Source organism: Trichomonas vaginalis, chromosome V, assembly GCF_026262505.1.
Source record: "Trichomonas vaginalis G3 chromosome V, whole genome shotgun sequence".
Lineage (NCBI taxonomy): Eukaryota > Parabasalia > Trichomonadida > Trichomonadidae > Trichomonas > Trichomonas vaginalis.
In genome coordinates, this window is record NC_067207.1 from 9,157,909 (window position 1) to 9,178,757 (window position 20,849).

General features: G+C 35.4%; 9 protein-coding genes and 2 pseudogenes across 11 annotated transcripts, besides 4 other annotated features; 8 read left to right on the forward strand and 3 right to left on the reverse strand.

Moving 5' to 3' along the window:
• Nucleotides 1–117: 117 nt before the first annotated feature.
• Nucleotides 118–149: a mobile genetic element.
• Nucleotides 118–149: a terminal%2Cinverted (terminal inverted repeat of tvBac_53III transposon ID:TVAGG3_0304490).
• A 174-nt stretch (nt 150–323) lies between these two features.
• TVAGG3_0304500 (guanyl-nucleotide exchange factor protein) lies at nt 324–8,241 on the reverse strand (the record flags this gene model as incomplete). Its single annotated transcript, XM_001325598.2, has 1 exon — nt 391–8,241. One exon carries the CDS (start codon nt 8,239–8,241, stop codon nt 391–393), a length of 7,851 nt encoding a protein of 2,616 aa, XP_001325633.1.
• Nucleotides 8,242–9,009: 768 nt separating this feature from the next.
• On the reverse strand, nt 9,010–10,232 carry TVAGG3_0304510 (protein serine/threonine kinase protein; the record flags this gene model as incomplete). Its single annotated transcript, XM_001325599.2, has 1 exon — nt 9,089–10,225. One exon carries the CDS (start codon nt 10,223–10,225, stop codon nt 9,089–9,091), a length of 1,137 nt encoding a protein of 378 aa, XP_001325634.1.
• A 400-nt stretch (nt 10,233–10,632) lies between these two features.
• Nucleotides 10,633–10,731: a terminal%2Cinverted (terminal inverted repeat of Maverick-3 transposon ID:TVAGG3_0304520).
• Nucleotides 10,633–20,849: part of a mobile genetic element that runs on past the window's edge.
• TVAGG3_0304530 (protein of unknown function, DUF4106 family) lies at nt 11,690–11,934 on the forward strand (the record flags this gene model as incomplete). Its single annotated transcript, XM_051229618.1, has 1 exon — nt 11,690–11,934. A coding segment is annotated over one exon (245 nt), but the record flags the coding sequence as incomplete, so codon positions are not given.
• Nucleotides 12,254–14,881, forward strand: TVAGG3_0304540 (protein of unknown function, DUF4106 family; the record flags this gene model as incomplete). The annotated part of the gene is made up of 1 exon (XM_051229619.1): nt 12,254–14,881. The coding sequence occupies one exon, from the start codon at nt 12,254–12,256 to the stop codon at nt 14,879–14,881; it is 2,628 nt and encodes an 875-aa protein (XP_051099349.1).
• Nucleotides 14,950–15,504, forward strand: TVAGG3_0304550 (annotated as a pseudogene). The gene has a single exon. A coding segment is annotated over exon 1 (555 nt).
• Nucleotides 15,846–16,426, forward strand: TVAGG3_0304560 (protein of unknown function, DUF4106 family; the record flags this gene model as incomplete). The annotated part of the gene is made up of 1 exon (XM_051229620.1): nt 15,846–16,426. A coding segment is annotated over one exon (581 nt), but the record flags the coding sequence as incomplete, so codon positions are not given.
• TVAGG3_0304570 (protein of unknown function, DUF4106 family) lies at nt 16,932–17,468 on the forward strand (the record flags this gene model as incomplete). Its single annotated transcript, XM_051229621.1, has 1 exon — nt 16,932–17,468. One exon carries the CDS (start codon nt 16,932–16,934, stop codon nt 17,466–17,468), a length of 537 nt encoding a protein of 178 aa, XP_051099351.1.
• TVAGG3_0304580 (uncharacterized protein) lies at nt 17,473–18,270 on the forward strand (the record flags this gene model as incomplete). Its single annotated transcript, XM_051229622.1, has 1 exon — nt 17,473–18,270. One exon carries the CDS (start codon nt 17,473–17,475, stop codon nt 18,268–18,270), a length of 798 nt encoding a protein of 265 aa, XP_051099352.1.
• TVAGG3_0304590 (Poxvirus D5 protein-like family) lies at nt 19,102–19,533 on the forward strand (the record flags this gene model as incomplete). The annotated part of the gene is made up of 1 exon (XM_051229623.1): nt 19,102–19,533. The coding sequence occupies one exon, from the start codon at nt 19,102–19,104 to the stop codon at nt 19,531–19,533; it is 432 nt and encodes a 143-aa protein (XP_051099353.1).
• On the forward strand, nt 19,570–19,988 carry TVAGG3_0304600 (annotated as a pseudogene). The gene has a single exon. A coding segment is annotated over exon 1 (419 nt).
• On the reverse strand, nt 20,005–20,460 carry TVAGG3_0304610 (uncharacterized protein; the record flags this gene model as incomplete). Its single annotated transcript, XM_051229624.1, has 1 exon — nt 20,005–20,460. One exon carries the CDS (start codon nt 20,458–20,460, stop codon nt 20,005–20,007), a length of 456 nt encoding a protein of 151 aa, XP_051099354.1.

The following is a 20,849-nucleotide window of genomic DNA, read 5'->3' on the forward strand; positions in this document are numbered from 1 at the left end:
AATCAATTTTTTATTTGGTATTTGGACGAATAAACTTGAAATCTTATTCATTACGTCAACCTCGCAAGATATGTGAAGATTAAAAAGTTTACGCACAAAGTATATAATTATCGAGTTTAAGAGTGCACTTACCACTTTCTGACACGCTCAGATAATATCAACATATCTTTATTTTAATGGCAAAAGAGTATATTGCCATGTTAGGAACTAAGCAGAAATTTATAATTACTTTTTCCCGACCAAAATATAATTCAAGCAAGAACTGTTTCACCTGTTGCTGGCATAATGTGTGAGAATAGAAAAACCTCAGAGATTGAGATATTAAAACAACAAAAAAATATATTTTTAACAACAACAACAACAAATAATTACTAATATAAAATATATATATTATTTTTCTTCCATTGTTTGGCAGTATTGAATAGCAATCAACAACTTCTGATAACAAATTTCGTCAGTTGAATACTTCGGCAAGTGTAATTTGTTGAAACAAGTTGATGCTGTTGGAAGCATTTCATCTGGTTTTGGACAATCCTTCATATCAATCTTCAACTTGAAATCAGGAATTAAAGTACTATTTGGCAATCTTGTCAATGTCGTGATGAACTTAAGAAGCAGCTTCCTCTGCTCTTTGTTCAATCTCTCTACAGATCTGAAGAATCTCTGCACGTATTCATTCATTATTCCGTCTTCGAAATCAGAAACAGTTGTTATTTGTTTCAAATGAAGAACAGAGATATCTCCATTGCCTTGCGCCATTCTGCTGAGCAAAGCACCTGTCATCAAAGAGTTGTGTTTGAATCCAGTGTTTTGTCTGAATCCTGATCTGATGTCTCTCAAATGCGGCATGATCGAATTCAGTCTGAAATCAACAGATTCTTTGATATATTGTTCGACATCTTCTTCCTGGATAATTTGGGATTTGTCGTGACCTGGAAGCATCACTTTCGTTCCATCCCAGTCTTCTACTTTCCACTGGAACGCGTAATGTATTGCGAAATCACTGTCTTCCGAAACAGATCTCATATGATTGAAATGATCAGCCAAACCGCTGTCAACAGCAATTATATCATCAATTCCTATTCTTTCATTTGCGATGAATTTCCAGACTAAAGGAGCGAAAGGAATATCCTGTTGTAAGCCAGTTCTTATGATGATTCCCAACAATATTCCAATAGTGAAGAAATCAGCTGATCTACACATTGTTTTGTCGAAAGGAATGTAAACATCTTTGTATTGACCAGTGTGATTTCTCATGTTTGGAACAGGAATCGCCAAAAGAGTTGTTGGTTCGAAAATACTTGCAGCAGCTTCTGTTAACAGTTCTCTTCCTGGTCCGCCAGCATCAACAGCGAGTTCTCCAACGAAATTGACTTTCCAAGGCTTCTTCTTGCAGCACAATCTCTGTGGAGGAATGTTTCTCAATATTCTCGACAACTGAGAAATGATGGAATACATCGGATCTCCATTTCCATTTGTTACTAATCTATGTGCTGTGTGTCTATCAATTGTTAGGGTTGGATATGCTGCTTCTGGACACATGTAGATCATAGAGATCATTGCGTCTGCTGCATCTTCCGCGGATAAGAAAGAAGTCATAGAATTCCAAAGATTTTGAGGAATGCTCTTGTAATAATTACATCTTATGTAGTTGAAATGATGAATTAAAAGAGCGTGGAGAACAACAACTGTTGGAGAGAATTTACTACAAAGAGAACAACTTTTTGCGATGTTTTCTACAGCAGCAAATGTTGGTTCTCTCAATGAAATTCTCGGCAAAATCGAAATCAATTCTTCAGTGTCATTCGAGTTCCATTCTACAGCGAATTGTTGCATGTCATCCATGAATCTCGACTTGATTGAAGAGATTGGAACAATGTTTGACAAAGCAGTCTGCTTCGACAGAGGCTTCTTTGACAAAGAAATGATTGATGGCTTAAGATTGTTCCAATTATCATGATGATTTCCGATAATAGAAAAGAACAAATCTTTTTCTTTCGTGTTTATCGGATTCTTGATTTCGTGTTCGCAAATAACAACAGGATTATCAAATTCAGCATTAGGAGATCTGAATATATACATTTCATGTGATAATCTCCCTGTTTTAGTGAACTTTATTTCAAGTTCAACTCCACTTGGATTAGAAACGTGACAAGTGGTCGGTGAAGTGATTTCCAAAGAAGGTTCTATGAAATCACCTTGGCCTTTGAAAGAACCAGAAATTCTAAACCACATAGGAAGAATTTCCCAGAACGGGAAGCCTTCCAAAGACTTGTATTGTCTTGCAAACTGTCTCAACATCAATATATAACCAGGGAAATTTCCATGGATTGCTCCTGGATCAATAATTGCTTCAGGAATCATGATTTTGTCATCTTTACAAGGCTCGAATTTCTTTGTAAAGAATTCAGGGAAATACATAGAAATTCTCTTGTTTTCAGGCGATGTCAAAACATGTTGATCATGTAAATACAAAATATGGAATCTTTGAGAAACAAATTCCTCATCTTTCCTTGTTTGTAACATCCAAGCAACAATGCACAACAATTGTTTATATTGTTCATTGTCATCAAAAGGAGTTACAGGGATTTGTATTTGCATCAAATCAGCGAATTGCGGCAGATAATTATAAATAAAAGGAGATTGAATTATATAACATTCCAAAAGTATTCTTTTGGCAGCAGATCTTTCTTCATCACTTTGTGCCAAGAACACAAAATTCTTCAACAAAAGAAGCATCTCAAAAGGAGTATCATAAATCCAAGTGTTATTCATTGGATTTATATCGAAAACAGAGAATTCTCTTCTATTATTTCCATTGAAAGAAATAACATGAGGTGGATTGGAAAGAGGAATAATCGCAGGAGTTGGAAAAGTTTGATTCGATTGATACGTTCTAAATCTAATCGAATTATGAACATATCCATGAAAATCATTTGGACAAACAATACAATTAGACGTACATTGGTAATTTTGTGGATTTTCTCGCCAAGAACAAGGTTCATTTCCTTTTCTTGGACTTGCAAAATAATGATGACTTCTACATGGCCTTGCAACTAAATGCATTCGCTCTGATCTCGCCATCGCTTGTAATCCTTTACAAAGAGCAGATTTGAACTGACTTCTTTGTACAAAGATTTTCAAGGCTTTGAGAGATTCTTGTTCCAATCCCATGTATAACAAATTCGTATGAGCATTTCTGTCCCAAATCGGATTTGCCAAAGAAAATGGGAATTTTTGGAGCTCGAATTCACTTGGAATAAATGATTCCAACATAACTATTAGCAAAGAAACTAATTTCATCATTAATCTCTCGCTTGTTATCAATTCTTGTTTCAACAACAAAATTCGCATCAAAACAATTGTTGACCATTGATAAGTCAGTTGTTTGTATAAACCGCGAATTTGTTCATTAATTAATGGTTCACTCGCTTCTGATGTGAATCCAATGTGAATTGAAATGAATTGTGGAGGAAGAATGAAATTGGACATCATCTTTTCATCGGGAGGAAGTCTTCCAACTGTTAAACTCAATTGTTTCATCTTCATTATGTCGTGTGACAGATTTTCATTGACACAACCGGAAGGAATGTTGAAAAGAGGCCTTTCTTCATCGAAATCGATGCATCCACGCTGTATTTGCGGTGGTGTTGAGTCCCTTTCGAAAACATTCGCTGCTTGAGGAACATTTACGTCGAAAGGAATTGATTTGTGCATCGCAACAATGATTTTGAAGGCTCTTCCATCAGGAAACTTGTAGGAGGAGTTCCCGATCTTGAATAATGCGGATGGCATGTTAAATGTCAATGTAAGAGATGTTTGGCTCGGCTCTAATATTATTTGGGAATAAGATTCAATTGGATAGGTCTGTCCATCAGGAATTGACACTAATGAGTACCTTGTATGATGTTTGTCAACACAGCTGGAGATAACTCCCACGTAAAACTTTAATTGGCCGGGTGGAGTTGTAATGGTAACTGTAAAGGGGGGAGCATCCTCGGAAATTTGGGGGGATACATATGAAGTATATTCATTGTCTTTGTATTTCATCTGGCTGAAGCCGTAGATGGTTGGCAATGTCTGCATTTTACCAAATTTCTCGATTTCTGACATAGTGTTGGAGATATCGGAGAATGGTAATGGACATTCAACTAATTTCTTCATTTGAGAGCCGTTTAAGCGCTGAACGAAATCGGGTTCGTTGCAGAAAAGAGCAAGAACCTGCATGTATACGGATTGTGTGACTTTGGAAGCAGAATTGAACGCGTAATCGAAAAATGAAATAATAAAATCAAAATCAAACTCTTTCGGATCTAAAATAATCATAGGAACAGCGTAAATCATCGTATCTGGCGTCATTTTGATCTTTGTGGACTGAGACATGATGATAAACGGCCTATGGAAGCAATAATAAAATACATTCTTATCTTCGACGATCTGTTGGATGGCAATGCATTCGAAAACAGAGTTCCTGTTCAAATGATACTTCACATTACAGTACGGGCGAAGTTTTTCCGTATAACTTCCTATAACTGTTAATGCGCCACAGATATCGTATTTGTCTGATGACGGGGTGAGTGCGTGTATGGTGTTTTTGATCATTTCGCAGGCCCTGTGTCTCGTTGTTATCATTCTTCGCAATATCCAAGTCATTTCGTTGCAAAAAGGTATATGTTGGTTAAGGAGAGTGTTTTCTCCGACGTATCTGATCATGTTGGCTACGGTCTTTTGGACTATTTCGTCAGGAATTTCCGATGATGATAACATATGAAACATTGTACGGCAAGTTAAGCGAGCGAAGTCGCTTTTGATAGTCCAGAACATCTTGTCGTAACGTTCGAAAAGCTCCAAAGGACAATCGATGAACCTCAAAGCTTCAGATAATAAAATGTACCTAATTGGCTGGATATTATCGATATTTGCAAGAGAAGCTGGCAGTTCAGTGATTGAAGGAATTAATGAGAAGCAAAGAGCGAATAAAGAGAACCTTGTTGGGTTTTTAGTAAATGCTTCGAGAATTCCTTCGAGGAAGAACCTTTTTACGTCATCGAACATGTCGATATCCCTGAAAAACCTGTAGGCGACCAGTATCCATTTGTCTGTGTTCACATCTTCTTTGATAAGAGAAAGAATTCTGGAGAAAAATGATTCAATCTGCTTTTTCTGCATATCAGTCAATGGAGTCATCTTTATTATTGACGATAAGCCATCAAACCTCTCAATCCGACTCAATGCATATGAGATGATCGTATTGTATTGGGGATGGATCTTCATGGTGTACGTAGAATCAATAAGATTGAATCCTACAAGGGTTGTTTGTATCCTGGAGCGTTGCTGAGATAAAATTTGCATAATTCTGGCGGGAGGAGTGTTGCAAAGTACAAAATCGCCCAAGAGAATGGATGGATTATCGAAACCATTGAAGTCTGACTTCATTCTGATCAGCATTCTCAATCTGTGAATTATTATTGTTACATCATCATCTCTTCCGTTCTGAATTAGCTCGCGAACAGTATTTCTGATTCTAAACATCTGTTCTACGCACTTTTTGAGGGTATCCGTGAGCGTATTTGTTTCATTTAAGGAAATTAAGTCTTTTACGCACTCTGTATGGATTGAGAGTGCAGCCATTGACAATCTATCGAGTTTCTTAATATTTTCTTTCAGGTTTTTGTTCTGTAATGGTTTAAATTTTTTATAAATTACTGACATAACGTCAAAATTGCCCAGAATGAAGTCATTCATCTTCTCATACCTCAGTGGTTCGAAATCCTCTTCAGTGATTCTCTGTAGATTGTATTTATCGATGATATCTATGTTTGCTCTGACCAACCAAACGAATCTCTCTTCAAACACGGAAAGGACACCACCTTTGACGAGTGTTGATGCGAATTGTGCGAAGAGAAATAGGAAAGCTTTGATCAATTCCGACATTTTTCCTTCATCAGAAGTATTGAAGTCAATTCTCGTGATGAATTCGCCAATTTTAGTCAGTAACACGTGGACCAATGACGTGGCAACCTGTGCAACTGTATGATATATAGTTAAAGGAGATAATCCGTCAACTAATTCTTTAAATACGATAAAAATGACAGAATTAGTTAATTCGTCTCCAGAAGACACTTCACTGATGGCAGAATCGAATCTAGAAACAACAAAATTCAAGTATTCGCCAAGAATATGAAGAGGATTTTGATCATCTAAATATTTGGCGGAAACAGTGATTGGCAAGAACGGATCATTCTTCAATGTGTCCAAAGCAACCGAAATAATCGATCTCTGGTGCAAAATGAGCAAACTTGTGAAAATTTGTTTTGTTGGCGGTTCTTTTATGGATTGAGGGATCAAATTCTTCATGGTTGTGTACTTATTGATGGATATTGTTGATAGAACCCCTGAAATTGCAATTCTAGACAAAGCCCAGTGAATTATATTTTCATTTGTCAATTTCTCGAGAATACTGCACATCATGGTCAAAGCGAAGTCAGATATTTTATTGTCATCACTGTTGTACATGAATAATTTCAAGTGATTGAAAAACAGAAAAGTTCTCATTTCACTCGGGAGCAAAGTCACTAATTCGAACAGTTTGTTGATGAAATCCGGCTTCCCTTTGTTTGCCAATTCGATAGCTTTCAGGTTTATGTCAAGAATAATTATCATGTTTTGGAGCATTGATTTGTAATAAATCGCCATCTTATCGGAGACCTTCCTGTTGTTGGACAAAAAATCAGATATCATGCCAATAAGACGATGCATCTGCTGGAAGTGGTCTTTGTCCGGTAGCAAAGATTTCGGAATAATTTGGGAGCCAATTAAGTGGATTAGGTTCTTTTGGAGGGTGTACGTGAGTTCCTTGAAGCAATTACCTACTTTTAGTTTGGATAATTGGTGAGGAACTATTGAAAATGAAAACAATGAAGGATCAATCGATCCCGCGAAGTAATAACGCTTCAAAGAGAGGCGCGGACCAACTATTGTCCATATGGAGCGCGTATTCATGTCGGTCATGATCGAATAAAACTGTTCGTTCGTTGAATGATTATCATCTAAGACATGTTCACCGGTAATCAACGAAAATACACGAAGAAGTGATGCAAACTGCTGAACTCTGAATAACATACCGATAAAACAGCCGTTCATCGCCATCGGAATTTGATGATAATCTGCCATTGCAGGAAATAGCTCTCTTAAGTCTTTACTGAGTGGCGCATTACCTGAATGAAGTTGTACAGACCTTATCTGCTTGTTTGTGGCTGAATCGTATATGTTTACAACGAAATTTTGTTCTACAAAGCAATGTGTGATTCCATCTGACAAAACAGCGAAGTAGTTCTTTTCTGTGTTCTCAACATTACCCTTTATTTCGGTTTCTGTGGCCAAAATATGGTCGACACTGTAAGAAAAAACTTGTTTTCCATAAAAAATCTGTAATATATTATCTCTTACAAGTAAAGATGCATCGTTGCCGAACTTGGCGTTGAGCTGCCTGATGATTGGCGATGTAACTGTTCCGTGGTTGAATAACGGGAAAATTTGTAAAATTCCGTCTGAAACTAGAACGAAAAGAAAGCATCCGTTCGATGCCATGCCATGTGTTGCTGTAAATTTCGTGGAAATCGAGATCGCAAGACCTGTAGAATTTTTAGGGAAAAATTCTTTCGAAGGAGGTGGAAATGCCGATGGAGGACTGACGAGTTTGAAGAAATTAGTAACTATTTCGATAGGTGATAGGTCAATTTTCTTGTTATTTAAAGAATCTATTGCAACATCAATTGAATCAAAGATTTGAGCAAGGGTCGGTAATACAAGCTTATTGCCATGCCTTGGAGGTGTAAAAGACCAGGGCATAAACATCTTATTCGAATACATTTGAAAAGATGAAATAATTGAAGTTGAAATTTCTTGATTATTGACATAGTAGCTGTAATTTGATCTTAAAATTTGTAAGAAATCCGGTTCCCCATCTTTCGAATCATTCTTGGATGAGATATTATCTTGTTCTGTTATGATTGTTTCAAGTAATTGTGGGATATTATTAAGCTGTTCACAGCAGCCTAATAAAAGATAGGAAAGGTCAGCTGGAGAGATGTTTGTTTTCACACTTTTTGTGATATAATCTGAAACTTTTATAAAAGGAGTGCCCGCAGACCGCTGCCAAAAGTATGGTTGCGAAAATGTGGCACTATTAATGCTATTAGTTTCTTTAGATTTCACTCCAGCTGACGAAGAATTTCCCATTACAATTTAAAATTTTTATAAACCTTTCAATATTTTAAGGTTATTTTAATTTAAGTTTTTGATCCCGCAAGATGAAAAACATAGCAATTATTTACACGTTTCACTTTTGTGAATTATCCTTTCACTCTTTTTATAGCGATTTTTGGTGAAGTATAAAGAGTTCTGAGGAAATCGGTTATAAAACCATGCCATCCATTAGTAGTGTATCTTAATTTTTGTATCCCTGCTTTAGTATTCTATTATTTTAATGATCGTAATCGAATATGTAAACCATATAAACGGAGTAAATAAGATAAATGGATAGCATACTCGATGACTATGTAAAACTCTTGAGAGATAATGAATGAAATGCACTTATTATATGCTCTATCTTTGAAATTTTGCGAGCTGTTGTATCTTCGAGTTACCTAATGACAGATATATCTTTTCACCAGCAATAGTTTTATGTATTTGAGATAGAGTAGTAGCAAGCTGTCATTATCGTAAGTTTAACCACAGATGATTGTAGTGTAGTGTGATCATAATGAGAATAACTTCTAAATGAAATGTCTTATAACTATTATGTGAGGATGATTGATCAATAAGTGCATATGACAAGAGAAAAAAATTTCAAAAAGAATCGCTCATAAAAGTAATGCTTATGACCATACAAACAAGATGTAATTGAATATAAATTCCGAATTAAGGTCTATGTGCAACAGTAATTGAGCAGAAAATGCATTTTTGTGCATGAATTTTAATTTTGAAAGAATAAAGCTTTGAGGGATAGAATAATTAATAATTAAAAACAAAGTTTCAATTGTTAATAAACATAAATAAACATTTATTAGTGACAAATCTAAGAATTTCAATCATCTAAATTTGTAAAACTCCTATTCTTGGGCATTTTTTCTACCACTGGAATATGCTTTCCGCAGTTAGGTGTATATATCTTCGGGAATGTAACGCATTGGCGTTTAAGAGGCGAAGGGGCTTCTTTTGTCTCTGGTTTTAGAGAGATTGTAATTTGCTTCTTGATTTGGACTCCTTGGAATCCGATATCTGGGGTAGATTTAACGAGAACTCTTGCGCGAGAAAGAGATTTTGAGTATTTGCAACTTTCAAATACAGTTGAAGCTGCGGCTGTTCCAGAATCGACGCGATCGGACGGATTGTACTTCAGCATTGTCATAACAAGTGCAACCAAATCTGTATATGGGCAAACTTCGAGTCGATTTATTAAAGATATGGGCGTAACGTTTTGGAAGTCTTCTGCTTTGTAGCGGCTATCGGCAGCCATTGTCTCGAATAGTTCTGCTGTTGGTGCACCCAAAGCGTTATGAATCATTTCCAACTGGGAAGTAGTATCTCCGCCAGGGAAAAGAGGGTGCTTTAATATCATTTCAGCAATGACGCAGCCTACAGACCATACATCGATTGCGCAATTGTATGTCGGACACTTCAAGAGAAGCTCTGGAGCACGATACCAGCGAGTTGTAATGTATTCTCCTGGAATGTAGTTACATGGCTCTTCTACGAGAGAACCAAAATCGCCAATTCTGAGCTCTCTTGATCGTAAGTTAATTAAAATGTTTTCGGGCTTAATGTCTCTATGAACAAAGCCGGCAGAATGCAAGTAAGAAAGGCCATTCAGAAGCTGGTAGCTGTAGTACAAAACATCATCGGGGAAGAAGTGCGGAGTATTTAGCAAATTGAGGAGGTTAAACTCCATTAAGTCTGTAACGAGAGATAACCTTCCAAGTTTAGGCTCAAAGATAACATCGTACAATTGAAGAATATTTTGGTGTTCGCCGAGCTCTCGCATGTACCTGATCTCATCATTAGCGTCAACTTCTTCTACTGATTCATAGTGCTTTTTCATGACTTTCATCGCGAAAATCTCACCAGTGCTATTCTTCTTGACCTTAAAAACATTGCTGAACGTACCGTCGCCTACTTTTGCCATGATCGTGTACTCCTCGAGACAATCGATACGCGTCTGCATTGAGAAGTAACGATAAATTTTATAAAAAGTGTCAATATATATTGATTATTTATTTTCAAATTTAATTGATAAATATATTAAGTATAACAGTCCTGAATATAAATTTAATTAATTTTGTTCCAAATTCATAGAATTCTTACATGGAATTTCTGGCGGTAAAAATTGCATATTTTTGCATGGCTAATAATAATGAATCAATAGTTATTTTACAATTTTTCTTACAAAAGTGATTCATCAAAAGATGAAAAAAAGATTCAAAAAATTTACGAGCATCGGGAGTATCGAACGAAAACCATTTCATTGACGTAAAATTGCCACTTTTATGTTTTCACTCAATTTTTTTGCTTGCGCTTGAATCTGTACTTTCGCTTGTACATTTTGATCTTTGTTTAATAACTCACAAAATGAAAAAAAAAAAAAAAAAAAAAAAAAAAGGTAGTGGGGCTTCCAGGCACTTCGTGCCTTCTAGCCCTGATGATGTTTAATATTAATGAAGTTTTTTATTCGGAAAATTGTTAGTCTTCTGGGTCGAAAACATTATATATAATGTGTCGCTTTTCACAAATTATATATGTTTTCATGTTTTGTCAAGACTTCTTCGTAAATGTTTTGTCAAGACTTCTTCGTAAATGTTTTGTCAAGACTTCTTCGTAAATGTTTTGTCAAGACTTCTTCGTAAATGTTTTGTCAAGACTTCTTCGTAAATGTTTTGTCAAGACTTCTTCGTAAATGTTTTGTCAAGACTTCTTCGTAAATGTTTTGTCAAACATGAACGTAAATGTTTTGTCAAGACTTCTTCGTAAAATCAGACAAAAATAATGTTTAGGGTAGAAGGTTAGATCTAACCTCTTTTCTACCCTCATTTCTACCCTCTTGAATTTTCATGAATTTTACACCAAAAATAATGTTTAGGTGAAGAGGTGAGATTTCACCTGTTTTTTCACCTAATTTTTCACCCTCTTGAATTTTCATGAAATTTACACCAAAAATAATGTTTAGGGTAGAAGGGTAGATTTCACCTGTTTTTTCACCTAATTTTTCACCCTCTTGAATTTTCATGAAATTTACACCAAAAATATACTACTAGGGTCATTTACGAAGAAATCTCAACAAAGTCTTTACGATGAAATCTTGACAAAACATAGACAAGAAAGTTCATGAGAAATTAGATGAAGAAGTCTTAACAAAGTCTTTACGAAGAAATTCATGAAAATTCAAGAGGTGAGAAATGAGGTGAAAAAAGAGGTGAAATCTCACCTCTTCACCTAAAATATATTTTTGGTGTAAAATTCATGAAAATTCAAGAGGGTAGAAATGAGGGTAGAAAAGAGGTTAGATCTACCCTTCTACCCTAAAATATATTTTTGGGTCATTTACACTCATTTACGAAGAAGTCACAATAAAGTCTTTACGAAGAAGTCACAATAAACATCTGTCAAAAACCGCTTTTTAACTTCACTTAAAATGCCACGTAAGCTACGTAAGAATATACGTAAGAGGAAGAGAGCATTGAAACATCCAATAGTAAAACTGACACCACAACAACAGTTGCAACAACAAATAATGAATGACCCCACTATGTTGCAACAAATGTCAAGCAATCCTATGCTTTTAAACCGAGTTTTTGGTGCACAGAGTGGAGGTTTAAGAGCGGCACTTTTAGCGAAAATGGCAGGCTATGGTGGAGCTGCAGACGGAACAGCCTATAACCCTCAAAGTCAAATGAATTTGAGTTCACTCAAAAATCAAATATCAGATGTCAAAAAGTCAAACATAGACATACAGAAACAAATAAGTGAAAACGAAAAGAAACTAGAATATGACAGACACACAAAGAAACTAAATGAGTTAAACGTAGAGAAAAAGAAGAAAGAAGAACAACTGAAAGAACTAAGTACAGAGGAATATGCGAAAAAAGTGTCAGAAAAAGCAGCAGAAGTAGCAAAAATGGAACAAGATGTTATAAATTTGAAAAACCATACTACTCAATATAAAGTACTGAAAGATGAAGAAATAAAACAAAAAGCCATGAAGACATATATGGATAGCGATGAGTATAAAAAAGAAGTTGAAGCAAATGTAAAGGCAGAAAAACTTTTACAGTTGCAAAACCAAACCGTACAGTATGAAAACTTAGCACAAGAAAGTAAAAATAACGACGCAGCCATGCAAAAGGCAATGAAAAGCGCAGAATATATAAAAGCTAATAATGACTGGTTAGATGCCCAAGCCACGCCAAAGCATGCCCAACTTATAGGGTCAATAAGGACAAAAATACAAGCGGATGAAGACAGTTCAAATGAAGCTTTAATGAATGCTGACTTTAAGAACGCCTTCGAAGCTCTTCATAGTAAGGTGAAACTAGTGAACGACTTCTCATCTGGAAAGAAACTGAAGTCTGAAGGTTTCGACAAAGAGTTAAGAGAAGTAGCACAAAATATGACGAAAATAACAGATACAGCAACGAGACAGGCAGTTCAAAGTGCCTATGACGCCGTTAGAGCAACTGTTGTGGAAAGTCAAGAAAAAGAGTTACAACAGACCAAAACAGACCTAGTAAATGCTTTCTTAAAAACGAAAAGTCAGGTAGGACATTATGCTGCAGATGGAACATATGTGCCAGCTGGTGGAACTTATATACCACCAAACCCTCCAAGAGAAGCACCTGCACCAGGACTACCAAAAACATTTACATCGTCACATGGACACAGACATAGGCATGCACCAAAACCAACACAACAACCAACACAACAACCAACACAACAACCAACAGTTCAAAACACTGCACCACAACCAACAGTTCAAAATCCAGCACCACAACCAACAGTTCAAAATCCAGCACCACAACCACAAACAGAGCAAGGACATAAAAGAAGTAGAGAACAAGGAAACCAAGAATTCTTAAAAATGCTTAAGGAAAATTATGGTTACCCAGATACTCTTGACTTTAGTGACAGATATAAAGAAGCTATTAGAAAGTTCAAGGAAGGAAATACTGACCCGAACCTATTTAGCTTTATGGTTCAGCACCAAATGGGATATAATTTCAAACCTGGAAAATACAAGCTCGCTAAGGGATATGATTTAATAGCATATCATCCAAATGACATGACTGAATTTACTCCGAGATATTTGGTGTCAGAGATAAATGATAATTCAACTATCTTCATGAAACGCGTAAAAAATAGAGACGGAACGAAAGAAGAAAGGGTTATGAATGCGGATGGCTTAAATAGGGAACTTGTTAAAAACGGTCTCGGAATATATGAAATGCCAGCAGATGAGGTACAAGAAACTCCACAGGAAGAAGTTCAGATACAACCAGACATGGAAGAAATAGTTCAGCAACAACAGCTAGAAGAGCCTGAAGGAAACGAACAAATCCCTCCTTTGGAAACTAACTTCACAGAACTAGATGAAGATTTGGAACAGCCGAAAAATCTTGACCCTCAACAAGTGTATGCGGAGAATATGGAATCTTTCCAAGAGTCTAAGAAAAATTCGGCTGACATAGTAGAAGAATATCGAAAAATGTTCGCCGACATACAAAAGACTCCAACACCAGATGAAAATATTCAGCATAGAATGGAAGTACTGAAAGAAAGTGTACGCAAATACAACAATCCTTTTTACTTACGAGCATATAACGTTCAATCTTTGGATGAACTCGGTGAAAATAAAAGGTTAAATTTCAACAAAACATATAGAAATGAAACATTGTTTAAAGTTCATTCAGAACCTAGCCAATATGGAAACAAACCTACTTTTGTTTCTGCAGACTATGGAACTACAATGAGATGGGGTCATAAAGCTAACCCAGATAGGTGGTTCATAAACTTACAACCACAATTCCAAGAAGTTGTAGACGCAATGGAAGTGAATGGTGAACCAGATATAGCTGGTATTTTCAGCGCGGCTTTAATGCCATTGAAAGATATGAAAGATGCAGATATTTTGGACCAGTATGAAATGAACATGGCTGATGGAAATATAACACCTGACGTTCTAGAACATTTATCTCAAAGAACTACACAGAACCATAAAGATGGTATATTTGGTGAAGAGTTTAGAAAGAAAGTTAGGGAGGGAGAAGGAAGAGAACCTATTGTACATGACCTTGCAAACGAAAGTTTACAAAATGTCATAAAAACTTACTTTGCAGACAATGAACCGAGAAGGGATGAATATTTAAGAAAACTCAAATGGACAGTACCAAATGAAATGTTAGTATTGAAAAACATGTTCCTTGACAAAATAAAACCAACTACAGAAATAAATGACGCAAGACTGAAACATTGGGTAAAAGCTTTCCCATTCACAAAAGATATTATTGGTAACATGGAAAGAAAACCAGAATGGCTACAAAAACATATATTTGGAAACGAGCTTATTCCATATGGACAGGCACTGTTTGAAGAGCTTGAACCGGAAACTCAGGAAAGAGTCATGCAAACAATACGCGAAGACTCAAATACAAACTATGACGAAATCTTTCAAGGATATAGGTTACCTGAGATGGGCGACCAGAGCCCAAAGGCAAAAAGGACATGGGAAATTTACAACATACTAGGTGAACATGAGGCAAAGATGCAACAACTTGAAGCAGAGGGCAAGTTACCAAAAGCGACACCAAAGAAGAAGAGTAGAACAAAGTAAAAGCTTGGTCCGAGTGGGTTCTATTATGATATATAAATCCAACTATTCTATATTTTTACCCATATGAAATGTACGCCGCTCAGAATATAACGCCAACAGTTTTGGATGCCATGAATGGAAATGTTTCCGAATGGTATAACGAATGCGACAATGCCATTAGAAGGTCAGAAATAGTTCCTGGAACTTACGAATATACAACTGCTGTTTTATGGAAATGTAGGTGAGTTTGGTGAAGGTTCTTCAACAACAGTAGATATTGCTTGCGACAGGTTTCATATAATTTCTATTGACAACTCATTCTTATACGTGGAACAAGACATTGAAATAAAACCTTCTGCCAAGTTGTCTGACAAGAAAGGTTGCAATGGAATTTTCTATGTCGGATACCAATATGCTCCAGAAGTTTTCATGGGATATAAGATATATTCTAACTCTGACTTAGTTCAAACAGTAACATGGGCAAACTATGAATGGTTCGCTTTGAGAAACTCAGTACAACCACAAGCTAGAGAACAAACAGACCAATATGCAACTATTGAGAAAATAAGAAGACTTGACCCTAACGTTCCAGGAGTTTATGTTAACCTTTCTGGTTCAGATGGAAATGCTGCCACTAAAGTAAAAACTGAAACTTAGAGTTCCTTTGTCATCTTTCCTCATCTTCAGGTTTTTAAGATACTTGCCAAACTGGGCAGGAAAAATTTCTATCGAACTTACTCCAAGCAAAAATAACTTAGTCATTGCACCAACACAAGACCCATTCACTCTTACTGTGTAGCTGGAACTGGTGGAGCCAAGTTCTGTGACTTTTGCAAAGACAAAGTTGACTTAGACTTTGGTTTCTCAAACTTCAAACACTGAAGTAAACTATTATTTCAATGCTGCTGGAACTGCTTGGGACCCAGTTAAGTTCACATGCGAAAAATTTGAATGCAAGAGAATAGAAAGCAGACTTGCAGTCTATATGTTGGACCCAGATATTTCAAATGCTTTAGCTGCCAAATATATTGCAGTTCCACTTATGTTCCCTATACACCAAATATCTGTCAAAGACTTTGCAGGTGAAGTTGGAAACCAAAGTGCTGACCCAGGTGCAAGAACAGATATTGCTTTAACAACTGCAATGAAACATGCAGATACTATGTTTGTACTGTTCAGACGAACTATAAATGACTATTCTTGTTTCTACAACCCTGGTATTAAATATCATATAAACATAGATGGCAAATATTATCCAAGAGAAGAATATTCTACAGTTGAGGATATGAGGTCATACAACTTGACATTAGATGCTATGAACTTTAACAACAACTTCACAACAACCATTAACCCTGAAATGCAAAGTTCTATTATGCCATATGTGAAAGTATGGACCCATACAGGAGGTCAAAAAACTCAATATACAAATGGAGACCGTTCAAACTTTTGGCTTGGCATTCCATTTGCTGACTCAGAAGACTTTATGGGTGGTATTTCAACTGTTGGTACTGTACAAATACAATATACTGGTGACAGAGACGGTCCAGATGAACTGAGAGCAAAGAAGTTTACAAAACCAATAGCACTTTTCACGGAAGATGCTCTTTTGAAGATTCGTTCGATGAAACCTGCTGGGCTCCTCAGATTGGCATAACGACAGCTTCCATCGAGCAGATTTTGGCAGCAGGTCAGTAAGTTGTTCTTGAACTGACTTCTCTCCGTCAAATATTGACAGTACGCCAGTTTTGACATAAAATTGTATTATAAACTTACCTTTAGAAATATCTGTAAGTTTTGTTGTTATATTTTTGTCTGCTTCAAGAACTTTCACCATTTCAGTTATACCAACTTTCTTTGCTTTATGGAAATATTTTGGTTCAGCAAATATTGCTATTCTATAACATTTACCATTGTTTGTATAAAGAACTATTCTGTCAATGTATTTGTATTGTTTGTGTGTGTAAACTTTGTTTTGCTTCAATTCAATAAGATATCCGAATACGTCCATCTTTTTATTCTAAGTAAAATGTCATTTCCGAAAAATAGAAGCGTAAGTGTTTCAAAAGGTTTAATGGCGGTGGCAGATGTGAAGTTAAATTCACCAACTCAAACAAACAGTCAAAGTGTTGTTGTCAATGTCAAAGAAAGAGATGTTGAAGTGGGGAAACCATACGAAGACGAAGATGGTATAACAATAGTTCCTGTAAAAGAACAACCAACATACCCTGAAGTTAGCAGAGACTTAAGTTCTGTTGCAGATATTCGAAACGACTACCAACAACTGAAAGACAAACTTCAAACTCAGGAGAAGATTTGTCAAGCTTTGGGTATAATGTTAAACTTGGTTGAGCACAACCCTGTAAAAGTGAACTCATATGTCATCGCACCTCATGAAGTTTTGAAAGAACTATTGAAACTTTTGACAGAGGCAGACGATATAAACATCAAAGAAATAGAACCTGACATTGCTTGCTGTGGTGTTTCATATAATGTCATTGACAAGATATACGTTATGAAAGGAGGTGAAACGTTGAACTTAAAGTATAGTTTCCCAGACGTCATAAAAATATTTGACGACCACAACATTTCATTAAAATTTATTTGCTAAGTAAATGGCAGAAGACATAATGGTTTATACTATTACGACTAAAAACCCTGAGTCATATAATTCTATAACAACAAACTTACAAAGTCCTCAAGGACGATATTGTAAACTAACCTTAAACACAATGACGACTAAAGCCTGTTTTGCTCTTTTGACACCAGAAGACTTTATTGTTGTGAATGGTAAAAAATACTCCTTTGAAGATACTTACTCAGATATACCACCAACAGGTTTTGTTGACTTATTTAATACTTTAAGGACGAGTGTAACATGTGCTGCAACTAGAGCAGGTTTCATTATGTTTGGATGTCCGACTGAGTTTACTATAAACAATATGAGCTATAATACAAAACTTATATCTGGTTTTTACTACCAACAGTTTCCTATAACAGGAAAAGGTGTCATACAAGGAATGTCTGTTCCATTGACTTTAAGTACACCTATTTTATATATTGTTTCAAACTTAGGTTCAAAGTGTTATTCGAATGTTGACAGAAACTATTATGACCAAAAGATACTTATGCGTATAAACAATACTTTCTCTGCTGGTTTGCCTATTGTTCATTCGAATGCAGAATTTTCAACCTTAGTGAACTCAAACACTTTGGCAAGTATAACGTTGACATTAGTTGACGCAAACTTTGTTCCTGTAAAACTTTTATGTCCTATGTATTTGTCAATGACGGCAGAAAGTTTCGAATTGGAAGATGCAACTGGTGAAAGTATTGTATTACAAGAACAACTTCAACAACAAATAGCTCAAGAACAACAAATGCAACAAATGGAACAACAAAGTCAAGAATAAAAAAATATTTTTTTTTATTTTTATAAAAATGTACAGAATAGATGTTTCAGATTTTTATGACTTCCAAGCATTCAGAAATATGTGTCCATTTCGAGACTATAACAAAGCAGTCGAAAATTTGAAACGTTTAGTCATTTATGTCGACTCTGCCCCAGAATGTTATGTCATGAAAGAATGGGATGTTGTCTTTAACAAACCAAGAGCAACAATAGTTTCAGAACAAGAATGTAGACAGAAACTTAAGAAAATAAAAGTCGTACAAGTTGGCATGAAGATGTTAGATGCTTGGGATATCTTATTGTCAAAGTTAGAAGATTTTTCAGTTCGAGGTATAAAGTTCTATACACCTTCTCCAAACTTCTATTCTATCTTCACTGGATATAAATATGAACAAGTAGAATGGAAAGAAATATTATAGAAGCTTGGTTAGACCATGTCAAAGAAATTATATGCAATGGAAACGAAAGAGTCTATGAGTATATCTTATGTTGGTTTGCAAACATCTTACAACATCCAAGTGCTAAAAATGAAACTGCTCTCATTATAATTGGAAAACAAGGAACAGGTAAGAACACATTCTTTACAGATATCTTATGCAAACTATTAGAGGGCTATTCGAACCCGAATATGACAAACTTAGAAAACATCTGCGGTAAATTTAACTCCTCAATAGAGAATATGAAACTTATAGTTTGCAATGAACTTCAAAGTATAGATACAACAAAAGTTTTAAACTCAGATGCTTTGAAGAGTCTTATAACAGACAAAGTTGGAGTTGTTGAAAGAAAGTATAAAGACTCAAGAGTTTGTGAAAATGTTGCAAACTTCATTATGGTTTCAAACAATGTTGTTCCGATGAAGTTAGAAAGTTCTGACAGAAGATATGTAGTTGTCAGAACGTCAGATTCTCATATGCAAGATACAGAATATTTTGACGCTTTGTCAGAATGTTTGACATCTGACTTTTACAACCACTTGTTCTCATATTTCATGACATTAGATATTTCTAAGTTCAATCCAAGACAAATTCCACATACCGAAGAGAGACAAACATTGTTAGAAGCAAACAAGAGTGTATATGAACTGTTCATAGATGAAACTGACTTTGTGTCATTAGATGAAAGGTCATTGTACGATTCGTATAAACAATATTGTCAAGAATATGGTTATATGGCAGCGTCTAAACGTACATTCTTGGCAAATGTCAAAAGTCTTTTAGATGTTCAGAATGGTGTATATACAAAGAAAAATTTTTCTGAGTAAATTTTAAAAAAAAATATTTTTTATCCGATAGAAAAGATGACGAAATTCATCTCAGTAAACAAGTACATGACAGAAGTCAAAGATAAGTTAGCTCCATTCACATTTTGAATGTTTACTTCTACAATTTTGAAAAGTCTACATTTGACAAAATTTGGAAACATTGCACCAGTTAAGTTTGCTATTGTGACTAAAAATGGTGCGAAATTTGAAGACTTAGACATAGAAGGTTTGTTAACAGTCAAAGAAAATTTTGACAGAAAGTTCTCAAACTCGAAGAAGGTAAAGCATACAAACTTGTTATACCTTATGAACCAAAGAAAGCAGACGACTATGAATATTATGAGTCTAAGATAGTTGAAGTTCAAGGTAAATTGGGTAAAAAGATTTTAGAGTCTAAGCCAGTGTTTACTCCTAAAGAGGAAGAGAACATTGACATTGACCCAGAAATGTTCTAAAAATAAAATTTTATTTTTACATGTCAAATTTCTTTTTCTCTGGAACTGGTTCAGGTTCTTTCTTCTCTTCTTCTACTTTCTTTTCTTTCTTTTCTCTCTTCTTCTTCTTCTCTGGTGGAGTTATGTCAAATTTGGCGCAACCATATTTATGTAAAAGTTCTTTGTCCTTTAATAGCTCTTCTATTCTGTTTTCTATTTCATCTTCAAGAACAGCGCATGTGCCTTCTTTGCATTCTAAGAACTTTTGTTGGACTTCATCTTTCCAATCGGCGTCATCTCTGTCAACAAGTCTGTCATTGACAAATTTTAAGACTGCTCTTTGTAATGTTTTATGGTTCTTGTCATATTCCCAGAAACAGAACTTTAGAACAAATTCACCTTTCTTGTTTACACTATGTAAGATTTTATGGTCGACAGATGTTTTGCTGTCAAAAAGTTTGTCTCGAATATAGATAGCGAAATCGCTAGACATTTTCTAAAAGATAAAAATTTTAATTTTTCTAAAAATATGTTAGAAAAAAAGTTTGCTGACATTGACAAGAAATTTGAGAATGTTTTAAACAAGAACAAGAGGAAGTTGGAAAATGCTCAGATAAAGCCTATACATGACAAGTTCTTATTTGCTCAGAATGGTATAACAGGTCTAATCGCACCACCTGGGTCGGGTAAGACTTTCACTTATCTTAAAATGGCTGCACAACAACAAGAACTAGATGAGAAGAACCCATTCTATGAGTTAGTAGTCATTTGTAGTACTTCTGGTCAATTTGACCAAACCGTCAATTCGTTCAAAGATATTATAAAGAAGTCTAAGTTAGTATGTATAAAGGATACTGAGTTGTTAGATTGGATAAAGAAGTA